This window comes from Coregonus clupeaformis, chromosome 17 (genome assembly GCF_020615455.1).
Source record: "Coregonus clupeaformis isolate EN_2021a chromosome 17, ASM2061545v1, whole genome shotgun sequence".
NCBI lineage: Eukaryota > Metazoa > Chordata > Actinopteri > Salmoniformes > Salmonidae > Coregonus > Coregonus clupeaformis.
In genome coordinates, this window is record NC_059208.1 from 13,416,167 (window position 1) to 13,431,166 (window position 15,000).

A 15,000-nucleotide genomic window follows, 5' to 3' on the forward strand; every position below is an offset into this window, starting at 1 on the left:
CATAGCAAAGGGTCTGAATACTTACTTTGCAAAAATTTCTAAAAACCTGTTTTCGCTTTGTCATTATGGGGTATTGTGTGTAGATTGATGAGGAAACACTATCATTTAATACATTTTAGAATAACGTAACAAAATGTGGAAAAAGTCAGGGGGTTTGAATACTTTCTGAATGCACCGTATTACAAAATGATGTTGTGTATAAATACACTTTAAACAAACACACAAAACAAACAGGAACTAACTTGTCAGGACGTCCTTTGCTACATTAAAAAAAAACTTGGTCGATAGCACAAAAACATAATGGGAAAAAAGACACAAAACAAACACTTTGGAAAGTTCGACAAAGATCATCCTCGCATGAATATAAACTTGGTTCCCTGAAGGAAGGGGGACGAGACACAACACGGCGAGTGAATTAGTGTCAAATGAACCGACAGAAAAGGGAACAAACTCAGAAGATAGTCCTCTGCTGCATTTGTAACTTGCACAAAACCATTAAAACAAAGACACAAAACAACCATTTCAAGTTTGCATAAACATCCCCTTGCGCCTCACCTTTATACTCCAGATGGAAGCCTTTGTAGCTCACTGAGCCGTCGCTACGGAAGGCTAGGTGCATGAAGTTAGCGGAGCTCTCGATCTTCTCTGGAAGCTTGCTATCCTGGAAACTACCAATGAGATGACTGTTGCTGTCTGGTCCGTCGTAGATATACAGGAAGTCGTAGTTGGGCTCGATACTGAAACTGTAGAAAGAAAATAAAACAACTATTTCAGCAAATTAACAGGAAAATGATTTTTTTCTCAAATTAACAAAAAAAAAAGGTTATTTCAGCAAATTAACAATAAAAAGGTTATTACAGGAAATTAACAAGAAAACTGGTATTTCAGAAAAGCTTAAATGTGGGGACGTACTGAATTGGAGCTTTCTAACACCTTGGGGTTTAAATTGTTTTTATTTCAGCAGTGTTGAAACGAGTGACACACTGTACAAGAGCTTTCAATATACATTTGGGTTTTGAATTGAGAGTCTGAGAAGCATTACTAAGCCATTTCAGCTTCTTGTATCTCAGACACAGAGAGAAGGATGAACGGAATAACTCCCTGAAGAGCTCTGGAGAGAGAGAGAGAGAGAGAGAGAGAGAGAGAGAGAGAGAGAGAGAGAGAGAGAGAGAGAGAGAGAGAGAGAGAGAGAGAGAGAGAGAGAGAGAGAGATTGAATTGTTGTAACATCATGAAGGCAGAACTGCTCCCAAATGGCCCTGGCAATGTAGTGTGAGAGAGAGAGAGAGAGAGAGAGAGAGAGAGAGAGAGAGAGAGAGAGAGAGAGAGATTGAATTGTTGTAACATCATGGAGGCAGAACTGCTCCCAAATGGCCCTGGCAAATGTAGTGTGAGGCAGGCATTTCATATTGTTCTATTGATGTATATCAAATCACGTTTCTCACTGAGAGAAGTCTGTTGTTTCTAAAAATAATCAGTTTGGCTTATGACAAAAATTGTAATAGCTTTGGGATAATTAAATCTGTGTCCATTCAAGAACACACCAGTTTCAAATCATAACTTCTTCCTGTTCTTCAGTGTTCCGTGAGGTTGTGTGCATTTCCTGTTTACTCAGTGTCTAGCAGAACAAACCAAATGGAAATGATGCTGTATATCTTACCCCTTTTTGTCCCCAATTTCTAGTTACAGTCCCATTGCTGCAACTCCCATAGGGACTCGGGAGAGGCGAAGGTCGAGAGCCATGCGTCCTCCGAAACACGACCCCGCCAAGCCGCACTGCTTCTTGACACACTGCTCGCTTAACCTGGAAGCCAGCCGCACCAATGTGTCGGAGGAAACACCGTCCAGCTGGCGACCGTGTAAGCGTGCATACGCCCGGCCCACCACAAGGAGTCGCTAGAGCGATGGGACAAGGACATCCCAACCAGCCAAATCCTCCCCTAACCCAGAGGACGCTGGGCCAATTGTGTGCCGCCTCATGGGTGTCCCGGTCACGGCCAGCTGTGACACAGCCTGGGATCGAACCCGGGTCTGTAGTGACTCCTCAAGGACTGCAGAGCCTTAGACCGCTGCTCCACTCGGGAGGCCCTGGAACCCAAAATAATTCTACCTGGAACCAGAAAGGGTTCTCCTATGGGGACAGCCGAAGAACCCTTTTGGAACCTTTTTCTCTAAGAGCGTAGCTAAATGCCCTTATATAAATACCAAATGATGCCCCAGCTAAAAACAAAGAACCCACATCTCAAACAAACAAATAGCCCAAACACACACACACACACACACAGACACACACAGACACACACAGTAAACTATCAGCATAAAGATAAATAGGAAACTTAAAGACCTTTTCCCAAACTATGATAAAGACCTTTTCACAAACTATGATAAAGACCTTTTCCCAAACTATGATAAAGACCTTTTCACAAACTATGATAAAGACCTTTTCACAAACTATGATAAAGACCTTTTTAAAAGAATAGTTTTCAGAAAGCGGTTTACAATAACGCCGCCCAGAGCACCAATAGAAAGAGCAAGCATCAGCACAGATGAAAGGAAGAAACCTTGAGGGGAACCAGACTCAGATACCAGTAAGGGAGGAACACCACACCACAGAACATCCGCTGTCAATTTCAGTTTATTTACTGACGATTCTACGTGTTGAATCACCACAGTTCATCAACACCCAGCAGGCGATCTCTAACACACCGCAGTCACCCTCTGCTTTCAGACGTTCGTCTTTCTAGGTGTGTTTCAGTTCAGTAGCTTACCTGAACGGAATCATTCATTCATTCCTTACCTGATAAAAGCCAGGGATATGACGTAGTCTGAGTGGACAGCGATCAGCCAATCACAGTCCTTGCTGTGAGGGTAAGGGAGGGGGAAGTTGGGGGAGAGGATGAATCCTGATGATCCTGTTACGTTGCCCCCACAGGGAGCTGCAGAAACACACACACATAACCACTGTGTTCTAAATACACAGTACCACTGTGTTCTAAATATACAGTACCACTGTGTTCTAAATATACAGTACCACTGTGTTCTAAATACACAGTACCACTGTGTTCTAAATACACAGTACCACTGTGTTCTAAATACACAGTACCACTGTGTTCTAAATATACAGTACCACTGTGTTCTAAATACACAGTACCACTGTGTTCTAAATATACAGTACCACTGTGTTCTAAATATACAGTACCACTGTGTTCTAAATACACAGTACCACTGTGTTCTAAATATACAGTACCACTGTGTTCTAAATATACAGTACCACTGTGTTCTAAATATACAGTACCACTGTGTTCTAAATATACAGTACCACTGTGTTCTAAATATACAGTACCACTGTGTTCTAAATACACAGTACCACTGTGTTCTAAATATACAGTACCACTGTGTTCTAAATACACAGTACCACTGTGTTCTAAATACACTGTACCACTGTGTTCTAAATATACAGTACCACTGTGTTCTAAATACACAGTACCACTGTGTTCTAAATATACAGTACCACTGTGTTCTAAATACACAGTACCACTGTGTTCTAAATATACAGTACCACTGTGTTCTAAATACACAGTACCACTGTGTTCTAAATACACAGTACCACTGTGTTCTAAATATACAGTACCACTGTGTTCTAAATATACAGTACCACTGTGTTCTAAATATACAGTACCACTGTGTTCTAAATATACAGTACCACTGTGTTCTAAATATACAGTACCACTTTGTTCTAAATATACAGTACCACTGTGTTCTAAATATACAGTACCACTGTGTTCTAAATATACAGTACCACTGTGTTCTAAATACACAGTACCACTGTGTTCTAAACATACAGTACCACTGTGTTCTAAATACACAGTACCACTGTGTTCTAAATACACAGTACCACTGTGTTCTAAATACACAGTACAACCCTATGCAGCGGTTTTAATATGTCTCGCTCATGGTGCTGCTGATCCCATGAATCATACCGGTGGTTTATAGACAGAATGACAGAACTAGAAAATATCCCTAGTAGCGTTTCATTTCTAGGTGTCACCAATGAAGTTAGGAGGACAGACTAACCCGTTATATTCCTAGTATAGTTTCATTAATGCAGCTAGGAGGGCAGAATAACCACAGTTATATTCCTAGTAGCATTAGATTTTTTATTTGATTTATCCTTTACTTATCCAGGAAGTCCCATTGAGGACAGAAGACCTCTTTTACAAGGAAGACATGGCATTTAATGCCTCACTGATTCCGCCTGAGTACAGAATAACTATAGTTGTAAGATAAAACAGAATAACCATAGTTAAATTCCTAGGAGCCTGTCTTTTGAGGAGCCTGTGATTTCAATAGGCAGCAGCAGCCTCTACTGTGCTAGTGATGGCTATTTAACGGTCTGATGGCCTTGAGATAGAAGCTGTTTTTCATTCTCTCGGTACCAGCTTTGATGCACCTGTACTGACCTCGCCTTCTGGATGATAGTGGGGTGAACAGGCAGTGGCTCGGGTGGTTGATGTCCTTGATGATCTTCTTGGCCTTCCTGTGACATCGGGTGCTGTAGGTGTCTTGGAGGGCGGGTAGTTTGCTCCTGGTAATGCGTTCGGCAGACCGCACCACCCTCTGGAAGAGCCCTGCGGTTGCGGGCGGTGCAGTTGCCGTACCAGGCGGTGATACAGCCCGACTGGATGCTCTCAATTGTGCATCTGTAAAAGTTTGTGAGGGTTTTAGGTGCCATGCCAAATTTCTTCAGCCTCCTGAGGTTGAAGAGGCTCTGTTGCGCATTCTTCACCACACTGTCTGCGTGGGTGGACCATTTCAGTTTGTCAGTGATGTGTACGCCAAGGAACTTGAAGCTTTACACCTTCTCCACTGCGGTCCCGTCGATGTGGATAGGGGTGTGCACCCTCTGCTGTTTCCTGAAGTCCACGATCATCTCCTTTGTTTTGTTGACGTTGAGTGAGAGGTTATTTTCCTGGCACCACACTCCCAGAGCCCTCACCTCCTCCCTGTAGGCTGTCTCGTCATTGTTGGTAATCAAGCCTACTACTGTTGTGTCGTCTGCAAACTTGATGATTGAGTTGGAGGTGTGCTTGGCCACGCAGTCATGGGTGAACAGGGAGTACAGGAGGGGGCTGAGCACGCACCCTTGTGGGGCCCCAGTGTTGAGGATCAGCGAAGTGGAGATGTTGTTTCCTACCTTCACCACCTGGGGGGCGGCCCGTCAGGAAGTCCAGGACCCAGTTGCACAGGGCGGGGTTCAGACCCAGGGTCTCGAGCTTAATGATGAGCTTGGAGGGTACTATGGTGTTGAATGCTGAGCTATAGTCAATGAACAGCATTCTTACATAGGTATTCCTCTTGTCCAGATGGGATAGGGCAGTGTGCAGTGTGATGCCGATTGCATCGTCTGTGGATCTATTGGGGCGGTAAGCAAAATGAAGTGGGTCTAGGGTGACAGGTAAGGTAGAGGTGATATGATCCTTGACTAGTCTCTCAAAGCACTTCATGATGACAGAGGTGAGTGCTACAGGGTGATAGTCATTTAGTTCAGTTACCTTTGCTTTCTTGGGTACAGGAACAATGGTGGCCATCTTGAAGCATGTGGGAACAGCAGACTGGGATAGGGAGAGATTGAATATGTCCGTAAACACACCAGACAGCTGGTCTGCGCATGCTCTGAGGACGCGGCTAGGGATGCCGTCTGGGCCCGGCAGCCTTGCGGTGGTTAACATGCTTAAATGTCTTAATCACGTCGGCCATGGAGAAGGAGAGGCCATAGTCCTTGGTAGTGGGCCTCGTCAGTGGCACTGTGTTATCCTCAAAGTGGGCGAACACAGTGTTTAGCTTGTCTGGAAGCAAGACGTCGGTGTCGGCGATGTGGCTGGTTTTCTTTTTGTAGTCCGTGATTGTCTGTAGACCTTGCCACATACGTCTTGTGTCTGAGCCGTTGAATTGCGACTCTATACTGATGTTTTGCCAGTTTAATTGCCTTGCGGAGTGAGTAGCTACACTGTTCGTATTCTGCCATATTCCCTGTCACCTTGCCATGGTTAAATGCAGTGGTTCGCGCTTTCAGTTTTGTGCGAATGGTGCCATCTATCCACGGTTTCTGGTTAGGGAAGGTTTTAATAGTCACAGTCGGCACAACATCATCTCCTGATAAACTCAGTCACCGTTTCAGTGTATTCGTCTAAATTATTTTCGCAAGCTACCCGGAACATATCCCAGTCCGCGTGATCAAAACAATCTTGAAGCATGGATTCCAATTGGAAGGTTATCCCATCTCCACAGAGGAACTCTGGAGCTCTGTCAGAGTGACCATCAGGTTCCTGGACACCTCCCTGAGCAAGGCCCTTCTCCAACGATTGCTCAGTATGGACGGGCGGCCAGCTCTAGGAAGAGTCTTGGTTGTTCTAAACTTCTTCCATTTAAGAATGATTTAGACCACTGTGTTCTTGGGGACCTTCAAAGCTGCAGAAATGTTTTGGTACCCTTCCCCAGATCTGTGCCTCGACACAATCCTGTCTCGGAGCTCTACGGACAATTCCTTCGACCTCATGGCTTGGTTTTTGCTCTGACATGCACTGTCAACTGTGGGACCTTATATAGACAGGTGTGTGCCTTTCCAAATCATGTCCAATCAATTGAATTTACCACAGGTGGATTCCAATCAAGTTGTAGAAACATCTCAAGGATTATCAATCGAAACAGGATGCACCTGAGCTCAATTTCGAGTCTCATAGCAAAGGGTCTGAATACTTATGCAAATACGTATTTTATTTTTTTATTTTATATGCAGACATTTCTAAAACCTGTTTTTGCTTTGTCATTATGGGGTATTATGTGTAGATTGATGAGGATTTGTATTTATTTAGAACAAGGCTGTAACGTACCAAAATGTGGAAAAAGTGAAGGGGTCTAACATACTTTCCAAATGCACTGTATTTCATGTAAAGCCTCACCAATGCAGCTGGGAGGGCTGATTAACTAGTTATATTGCATGTTAAGCCTCAACAATGCAGCTGGGAGGGCTGATTAACTAGTTATATTGCATGTTAAGCCTCAACAATGCAGCTGGGAGGGCTGATTAACTAGTTATATTGCATGTTAAGCCTCACCAATGCAGCTGGGAGGGCTGATTAACTAGTTATATTGCATGTTAAGCCTCACCAATACAGCTGGGAGGGCTGATTAACTAGTTATATTGCATGTTAAGCCTCAACAATGCAGCTGGGAGGGCTGATTAACTAGTTATATTGCATGTTAAGCCTCACCAATACAGCTGGGAGGGCTGATTAACTAGTTATATTGCATGTTAAGCCTCAACAATGCAGCTGGGAGGGCTGATTAACTAGTTATATTGCATGTTAAGCCTCACCAATACAGCTGGGAGGGCTGATTAACTAGTTATATTGCATGTTAAGCCTCAACAATGCAGCTGGGAGGGCTGATTAACTAGTTATATTGCATGTTAAGCCTCACCAATACAGCTGGGAGGGCTGATTAACTAGTTATATTGCATGTTAAGCCTCACCAATGCAGCTGGGAGGGCTGATTAACTAGTTATATTGCATGTTAAGCCTCAACAATGCAGCTGGGAGGGCTGATTAACTAGTTATATTGCATGTTAAGCCTCACCAATGCAGCTGGGAGGGCTGATTAACTAGTTATATTGCATGTTAAGCCTCACCAATGCAGCTGGGAGGGCTGATTAACTAGTTATATTGCATGTTAAGCCTCACCAATGCAGCTGGGAGGGCTGATTAACTAGTTATATTGCATGTTAAGCCTCACCAATGCAGCTGGGAGGGCTGATTAACTAGTTATATTGCATGTTAAGCCTCACCAATGCAGCTGGGAGGGCTGATTAACTAGTTATATTGCATGTTAAGCCTCACCAATGCAGCTGGGAGGGCTGATTAACTAGTTATATTGCATGTTAAGCCTCAACAATGCAGCTGGGAGGGCTGATTAACTAGTTATATTGCATGTTAAGCCTCACCAATGCAGCTGGGAGGGCTGATTAACTAGTTATATTGCATGTTAAGCCTCACCAATGCAGCTGGGAGGGCTGATTAACTAGTTATATTGCATGTTAAGCCTCAACAATGCAGCTGGGAGGGCTGATTAACTAGTTATATTGCATGTTAAGCCTCACCAATGCAGCTGGGAGGGCTGATTAACTAGTTATATTGCATGTTAAGCCTCACCAATGCAGCTGGGAGGGCTGATTAACTAGTTATATTGCATGTTAAGCCTCACCAATACAGCTGGGAGGGATGGTCTGCCAGTAGTATAGTATAGTATAGTATAGTATAGTATAGTATAGTATAGTATAGTATAGTATAGTATAGTATAGTATAGTACAGTACAGTACAGTATAGTATAGTATAGTAGTAAATCCTCACCAATGCAGCTGGGAGGGCTGGGCAGCCAATAGTATCTGTTGTCCACCTGGATGCAGGTGATCTTGCTCTCTCCCTGCAGCTCGTATCCTGGATCACAGGAGAAGTTCACCGTATCACCTGGTTCTCTCCCCTCTCCGTTACGACTGCCATTCATAGGCATGCCTGGATCTCTGCAGGCTGTCGCCACCGAACCTGGAGACACACAGCAGACATGACATTAAACAACAGCTGAAGGACACACAGCAGATATGACTTTATGGCCTCTCTGAGTCTGACTTAGATACAGCTGGAGAATCATAACTGAGTCTGACTTATATACAGTTGGAGAATCATAACTGAGTCTGACTTATATACAGTTGGAGAATCATAACTGAGTCTGACTTATATACAGTTGGAGAATCATAACTGAGTCTGACTTATATACAGTTGGAGAATCATAACTGAGTCTGACTTATATACAGTTGGAGAATCATAACTGAGTCTGACTTAGATACAGTTGGAGAATCATAACTGAGTCTGACTTATATACAGCTGGAGAATCATGATTGAGTCTGACTTACATACAGCTGGAGAATCATGACTGAGTCTGACTTAGATACAGCTGGAGAATCATAACTGAGTCTGACTTAGATACAGCTGGAGAATCATGACTGAGTCTGACTTAGATACAGCTGGAGAATCATAACTGAGTCTGACTTAGATACAGTTGGAGAATCATGACTGAGTCTGACTTAGATACAGCTGGAGAATCATAACTGAGTCTGACTTATATACAGTTGGAGAATCATAACTGAGTCTGACTTAGATACAGTTGGAGAATCATAACTGAGTCTGACTTAGATACAGCTGGAGAATCATAACTGAGTCTGACTTAGATACAGCTGGAGAATCATGACTGAGTCTGACTTAGATACAGCTGAAGAATCATGACTGAGTCTGACTTAGATACAGCTGGAGATTCATGATTGAGTCTGACTTAGATACAGCTGGAGAATCATGACTGAGTCTGACTTAGATACAGTTGGAGAATCATAACTGAGTCTGACTTAGATACAGCTGGAGAATCATGACTGAGTCTGACTTAGATACAGCTGGAGAATCATGACTGAGTCTGACTTAGATACAGTTGGAGAATCATAACTGAGTCTGACTTAGATACAGCTGGAGAATCATGACTGAGTCTGACTTAGATACAGCTGAAGAATCATGACTGAGTCTGACTTAGATACAGCTGGAGAATCATGATTGAGTCTGACTTAGATACAGCTGGAGAATTATGACTGAGTCTGACTTAGATACAGCTGGAGAATCATGATTGAGTCTGACTTAGATACAGCTGGAGAATTATGATTGAGTCTGACTTACATACAGCTGGAGAATCATGACTGATTCTCAAGCTCAACTGGTCACAGCTGTAGAAAGATCTCTAGAAACCTGATCGTCCATGGCTTTGAACTTGAGTTCACACTTTATTTGGATAGTCTGGATAGTCCATCTGTAGATGCTCTAGAGATGGTCATACTATCAACACACTATCTGTTGATAAGCAACTGCTTGCTTAGATCATGGTTACGGTTAGGGTTAGGATAAGGCCTAGAGTAAGGGTTAAAGGTAGGGTTAGGGTAAGAGTTAAGTTTAGGGTTAGGATAAGGGTTAAAGTTAGGGTTAGGGTTAGGGATAGTAGATCATTATTTGAAATGTCACTGATAGTCTGTAAATAGTCTGTAGAGCATCTACAGATGCATTATCCAAATAGTGTTACCGTACTTGATCTTTTCTACCGTACTTCACAATTATATAAGGTTGAGAGAACTACTTCAGTTTTAAGTGAGAATGATTCAGATTGTTTCAGCATTTGATAGCTTTCTACTTCACAATTTATAAAAACATTGAGAGAACTGGAGAATGGAAAAACTACAACATGCTGCCTGTCCTCTCTTGTTGAAAGACTCACTTGAGAAGAAAATTGTTAAAGCATTCATTAGCTTCCCAGTTCATATGAGACCCAATTATTACAGAGTTGAAGGTAAATGGAATAAATAAATGCTGTTCTTTCTTTGACAGGTATTTTCTTGGTGAAGCACTCACTTGAGAAGTCGATTGCGAAGCCAGACTTGGTGATATAAAAGTCAGTCTCGAACTGAATGGTGACGACGTCGAGGGTGCTGTGTATCCCCTCGGGGAGCAGAGAGCCAGACACCTCCCTCAGAGACATCTCATTTTCTGGTGGTCCGTCCCAAACCTTCAGGATGTCGTGAGATGCCTCTGTGTCGAACGCCAGAAACTGGAGGCTAGGGAGGATGGATTTAAATCGGAATTTAACAAAACACATTTTTTGCCCAAGACAACACCAATTTCAAATCATAACTTCTTCAAATTCTATCTGTTGTGTGCATTTTCTGTTGACTCTATCTGCAATGTCTGGCAAGACAAACCGTCAGAAAATTCTGCTGTAGTTATATTCACATCCTCCGTTTGATTGGCTCCAGGATCTGGAGGGCTAGCTGGGATCCGATTGGACAAACCAACTCCACAGTCAGGCAGTCACCAAAATGATTAGAGAAACTACAGAACCTCCACAGGCAGTCACGAAAGGTGTATTTTTTCATCTTAATTACATGGTTCTAACTAAGTTAATCTTTGTACAAGATCTGGAAATGCAGAAGGCTACGTTTTGGAATGCACTAGGTACCAGAAAAGGATGCCCCATTTTCCCATTTGCGTTTTAATTTCCATGGTGAAAAGGTAGATGAGTAACGGGTTTTCCGTTAGCAAAATGTGGCTTCGGACAACGTGACTGGGAAGATTTTAATTTACCGGCCATTTGAGAAAATTACCTGACCGATATGCACTGGCTGCGTAACCCATTAGGGTGTCCACCCACGGTGCTCAGAATGACAGAAATCACATTTAGATTATGGTAATTAATCTTAAGTAGCCAATAAAACGGCATTTTCAAACATTTGCCAAAAATGCAATTTGCGGGAAAACACCATTCTAAACAACGCACCTGATGTGAGCAGTTTAAAATGTGACAGAGATGAAAATCTCAGTTAGAAACTTAGAAAGAGGGGGAATCTAAAGATGCAACAATTAGAAGGGGTTGCTAATATGACTGGGATTGTGCCTTTGGCTCCTGGACAATGAAAGAAAGTTTATATGAAAACCAATAGAACAGGAGAAAAACGCTGGTTTCAATGGCATATGAGGGAAATCTTCATAAAATAACTGTTTCCACGTGTCTATGGTCGGATATTGCCTAGGCTACCATGAAGCAAGGCAAGACATGACTCATAAAATGAAGTAAAACATGCAGGTTTCAAACAATTAAGCGTATGTTTTCAAAATCCTGCCTCCAGCTCACATTTCAAAGTGGTGGGTGACTCGCTGATGGCATGCCTAGCGTTGCCTGCGCACCTATTGGCAAATGGGAGGCGTGCTTCAAATTACCAGTTGAGAAACAAAAATAGTAGATATCTTTAATTGTGGCCGTCAAAAACTGTTCTTAACAAGCGACTGCATTTAGAATCGTTGCTCAATGACTGGGTTTAAAAAAGCACGTTTCACTCCAGCAGCGAGGAGCTGCAGGACATGGAGCTGTCTGACGAGTGAAATTCCGCTCAGAATAGTCTCTGTGTGCTCTGTGTGTGTGTGATAAATAAGATACATGACGACTAACGAAAATACACACGACCCAATTTAATTCCACAAAATGTTGCAAATTAACCTATGGACTGATAAGCATGGCGGTCAAATGTATTTCCATTAACTCATATTTCCAACAATGAATAAAAAGCATTATTTTGCAATGGGATTGTTTTTTTCTCACGGTCAATTTGATTGGCAACAATTGTATTTATCGGCTTTTCATTTTTTTTTATCGGCCAAATGCCGGCAATTACCGGCTGATGGAAACTCTGATGCGTACATACCTCCAAAGGCAATTATCAAACTGTGCATGATGAATCCTAATTTAATGATCAAAGTAAGTCAATATTTGACAAGATATTATCTGAAAAAACAGCGGGCCTGTTATGTCATGCATTAATATAGAAATTGTTCTGCGAGGTACCAGACAAGGGTACCCCCATTCGCCCATTAATTTTGTGGTGAAGAGTTAATATCAGATTCCCATTCTATATGTGTAGCTACCTGACGATGTTGCCAGAGTTGACAGTGATGGTCCAGGTACAGCGCAGGTTGTTGTCGTAAGGGAAGGGATATCCAGGAGACAGGATGCGCCCTGTAGACTCACCTTTGAACCTACCCCCACACTCCGCTGCAAGCACACACACACACACAGACACACACACACACACACACACACACACACACAGAAACACACACACACACACACACACACACAGAAACCCACACACACACACACACACAGAAACACACACACCAAAAACACGTCACTAACAGGTCATCCGACCTTGTCAATATCCAACATCTAAACAACAGGACATTTCCCTTGAGGGAAAATGTATTAAAGAAATACATGCATACACACCTGCCACACTGTTCAAATCAGACTATTCAAAGTTATTCAACACAGAGAATACAAAAACAGAATGGAGAAATGAATACAAATGACTAGCGGTTAGTAAATCCCTGCCTAGAGTAAAGCCCCTTTCTCCTTGTACCTGATAATGACTAGGGGTTAGTAAATCCCTGCCTAGAGTAAAGCCCCTTTCTCCTTGTAGCTGGTAATGACTAGCGGTTAGTAAATCCCTGCTTAGAGTAAAGCCCCTTTCTCCTTGTGCCTGGTAATGACTAGCGGTTAGTAAATCCCTGCCTAGAGTAAAGCCCCTTTCTCCTTGTACCTGGTAATGACTAGCGGTTAGTAAATCCCTGCCTAGAGTAAAGCCCCTTTCTCCTTGTACCTGGTAATGACTAGGGGTTAGTAAATCCCTAACTAGAATAAAGCCCCTTTCTCCTTGTACGTGGTAATGACTAGCGGTTAGTAAATCCCTGCCTAGAGTAAAGCCCCTTTCTCCTTGTACCTGGTAATGACTAGCGGTTAGTAAATACCTAACTAGAGTAAAGCCCCTTTCTCCTTGTACGTGGTAATGACTAGCGGTTAGTAAATCCCTGCCTAGAGTAAAGCCCCTTTCTCCTTGTACCTGGTAATGACTAGCGGTTAGTAAATCCCTGCCTAGAGTAAAGCCCCTTTCTCCTTGTACCTGGTAATGACTAGAGATTAGTAAATCCCTGCCTAGAGTAAAGCCCCATCTCCTTGTACGTGGTAATGACTAGCGGTTAGTAAATCCGTTCCTAGAGTAAAGCCCCTTTCTCCTTGTACCTGGTAATGACTAGTGGTTAGTAAATCCCTGCCTAGAGTAAAGCCCCATCTCCTTGTACGTGGTAATGACTAGCGGTTAGTAAATCCGTTCCTAGAGTAAAGCCCCTTTCTCCTTGTACCTGGTAATGACTAGTGGTTAGTAAATCCCTGCCTAGAGTAAAGCCCCTTTCTCCTTGTACCTGGTAATGACTAGCGGTTAGTAAATCCCTGCCTAGAGTAAAGCCCCTTTCTCCTTGTACCTGGTAATGACTAGGGGTTAGTAATACCTAACTAAAGTAAAGCCCCTTTCTCCTTGTACGTGGTAATGACTAGCAATTAGTAAATCTCTGCCTAGAGTAAAGCCCCTTTCTCCTTGTACCTGGTAATGACTAGCGGTTAGTAAATCCCTGCCTAGAGTAAAGCCCCTTTCTCCTTGTACCTGGTAATGACTAGCGGTTAGTAAATCCCTGCCTAGAGTAAAGCCCCTTTCTCCTTGTACCTGGTAATGACTAGGGGTAAGTAAATACCTAACTAGAGTAAAGCCCCTTTCTCCTTGTACCTGGTAATGACTAGCGGTTAGTAAATCCCTGCCTAGATTAAAGCCCCTTTCTCCTTGTACCTGGTAATGACTAGCGGTTAGTAAATACCTGCCTAGAGTAAAGCCCCTTTCTCCTTGTACCTGGTAATGACTAGCGGTTAGTAAATCCCTGCCTAGAGTAAAGCCCCTTTCTCCTTGTACCTGGTAATGACTAGGGGTAAGTAAATACCTAACTAGAGTAAAGCCCCTTTCTCCTTGTACCTGGTAATGACTAGCAATTAGTAAATCTCTGCCTAGAGTAAAGCCCCTTTCTCCTTGTACCTGGTAATGACTAGCGGTTAGTAAATCCCTGCCTAGAGTAAAGCCCCTTTCTCCTTGTACCTGGTAATGGAATGGTGTGCGGCAGACAGAGTACCCAGAGTACTTAGAAATGCAAAACGTCTTTCCCTTAAAGTATGCCTCTTAATGACACCATTAATTAACTTTAAAAGAATGTCCAGAAAATATATGTGCCTGGTCCTTGTCTGTGGGAGAGAGACCCACCACTGCACATACTGTTTGAATTGCTCAGCTATTGTCCTGCTTATCATCGACCATCAATATCACCAACAAACTATCCACACTGAATTAATGGATAAATTACATGACATAACCTAACAACAGAACCATAACTATCCACACTGAATTAATGGATAGATTACATGACAAAACAAAACAACAGAACCATAACAGGTATTCTCTCTCTCTCGCTCTCTCTCTCTCTCTCTCTCTCTC

The 15,000-nt window shown here is 42.8% G+C and overlaps 1 protein-coding gene across 1 annotated transcript in view; it reads right to left on the minus strand.

The window, feature by feature from the left end:
• LOC123492948 (CUB and sushi domain-containing protein 3-like) overlaps positions 1 to 15,000 on the minus strand; it is a 186,587-nt gene that overhangs the window by 10,941 nt on the left and 160,646 nt on the right. The window contains exons 26-30 of the mRNA XM_045226706.1: positions 12,557 to 12,683; positions 10,493 to 10,695; positions 8,405 to 8,596; positions 2,797 to 2,935; positions 556 to 743 (exon numbers count right to left, since the gene is read on the minus strand). Of these exons, the coding sequence (XP_045082641.1) occupies positions 556 to 743; positions 2,797 to 2,935; positions 8,405 to 8,596; positions 10,493 to 10,695; positions 12,557 to 12,683 (849 nt within the window). The remainder of the gene's footprint in view (positions 1 to 555; positions 744 to 2,796; positions 2,936 to 8,404; positions 8,597 to 10,492; positions 10,696 to 12,556; positions 12,684 to 15,000) is intronic.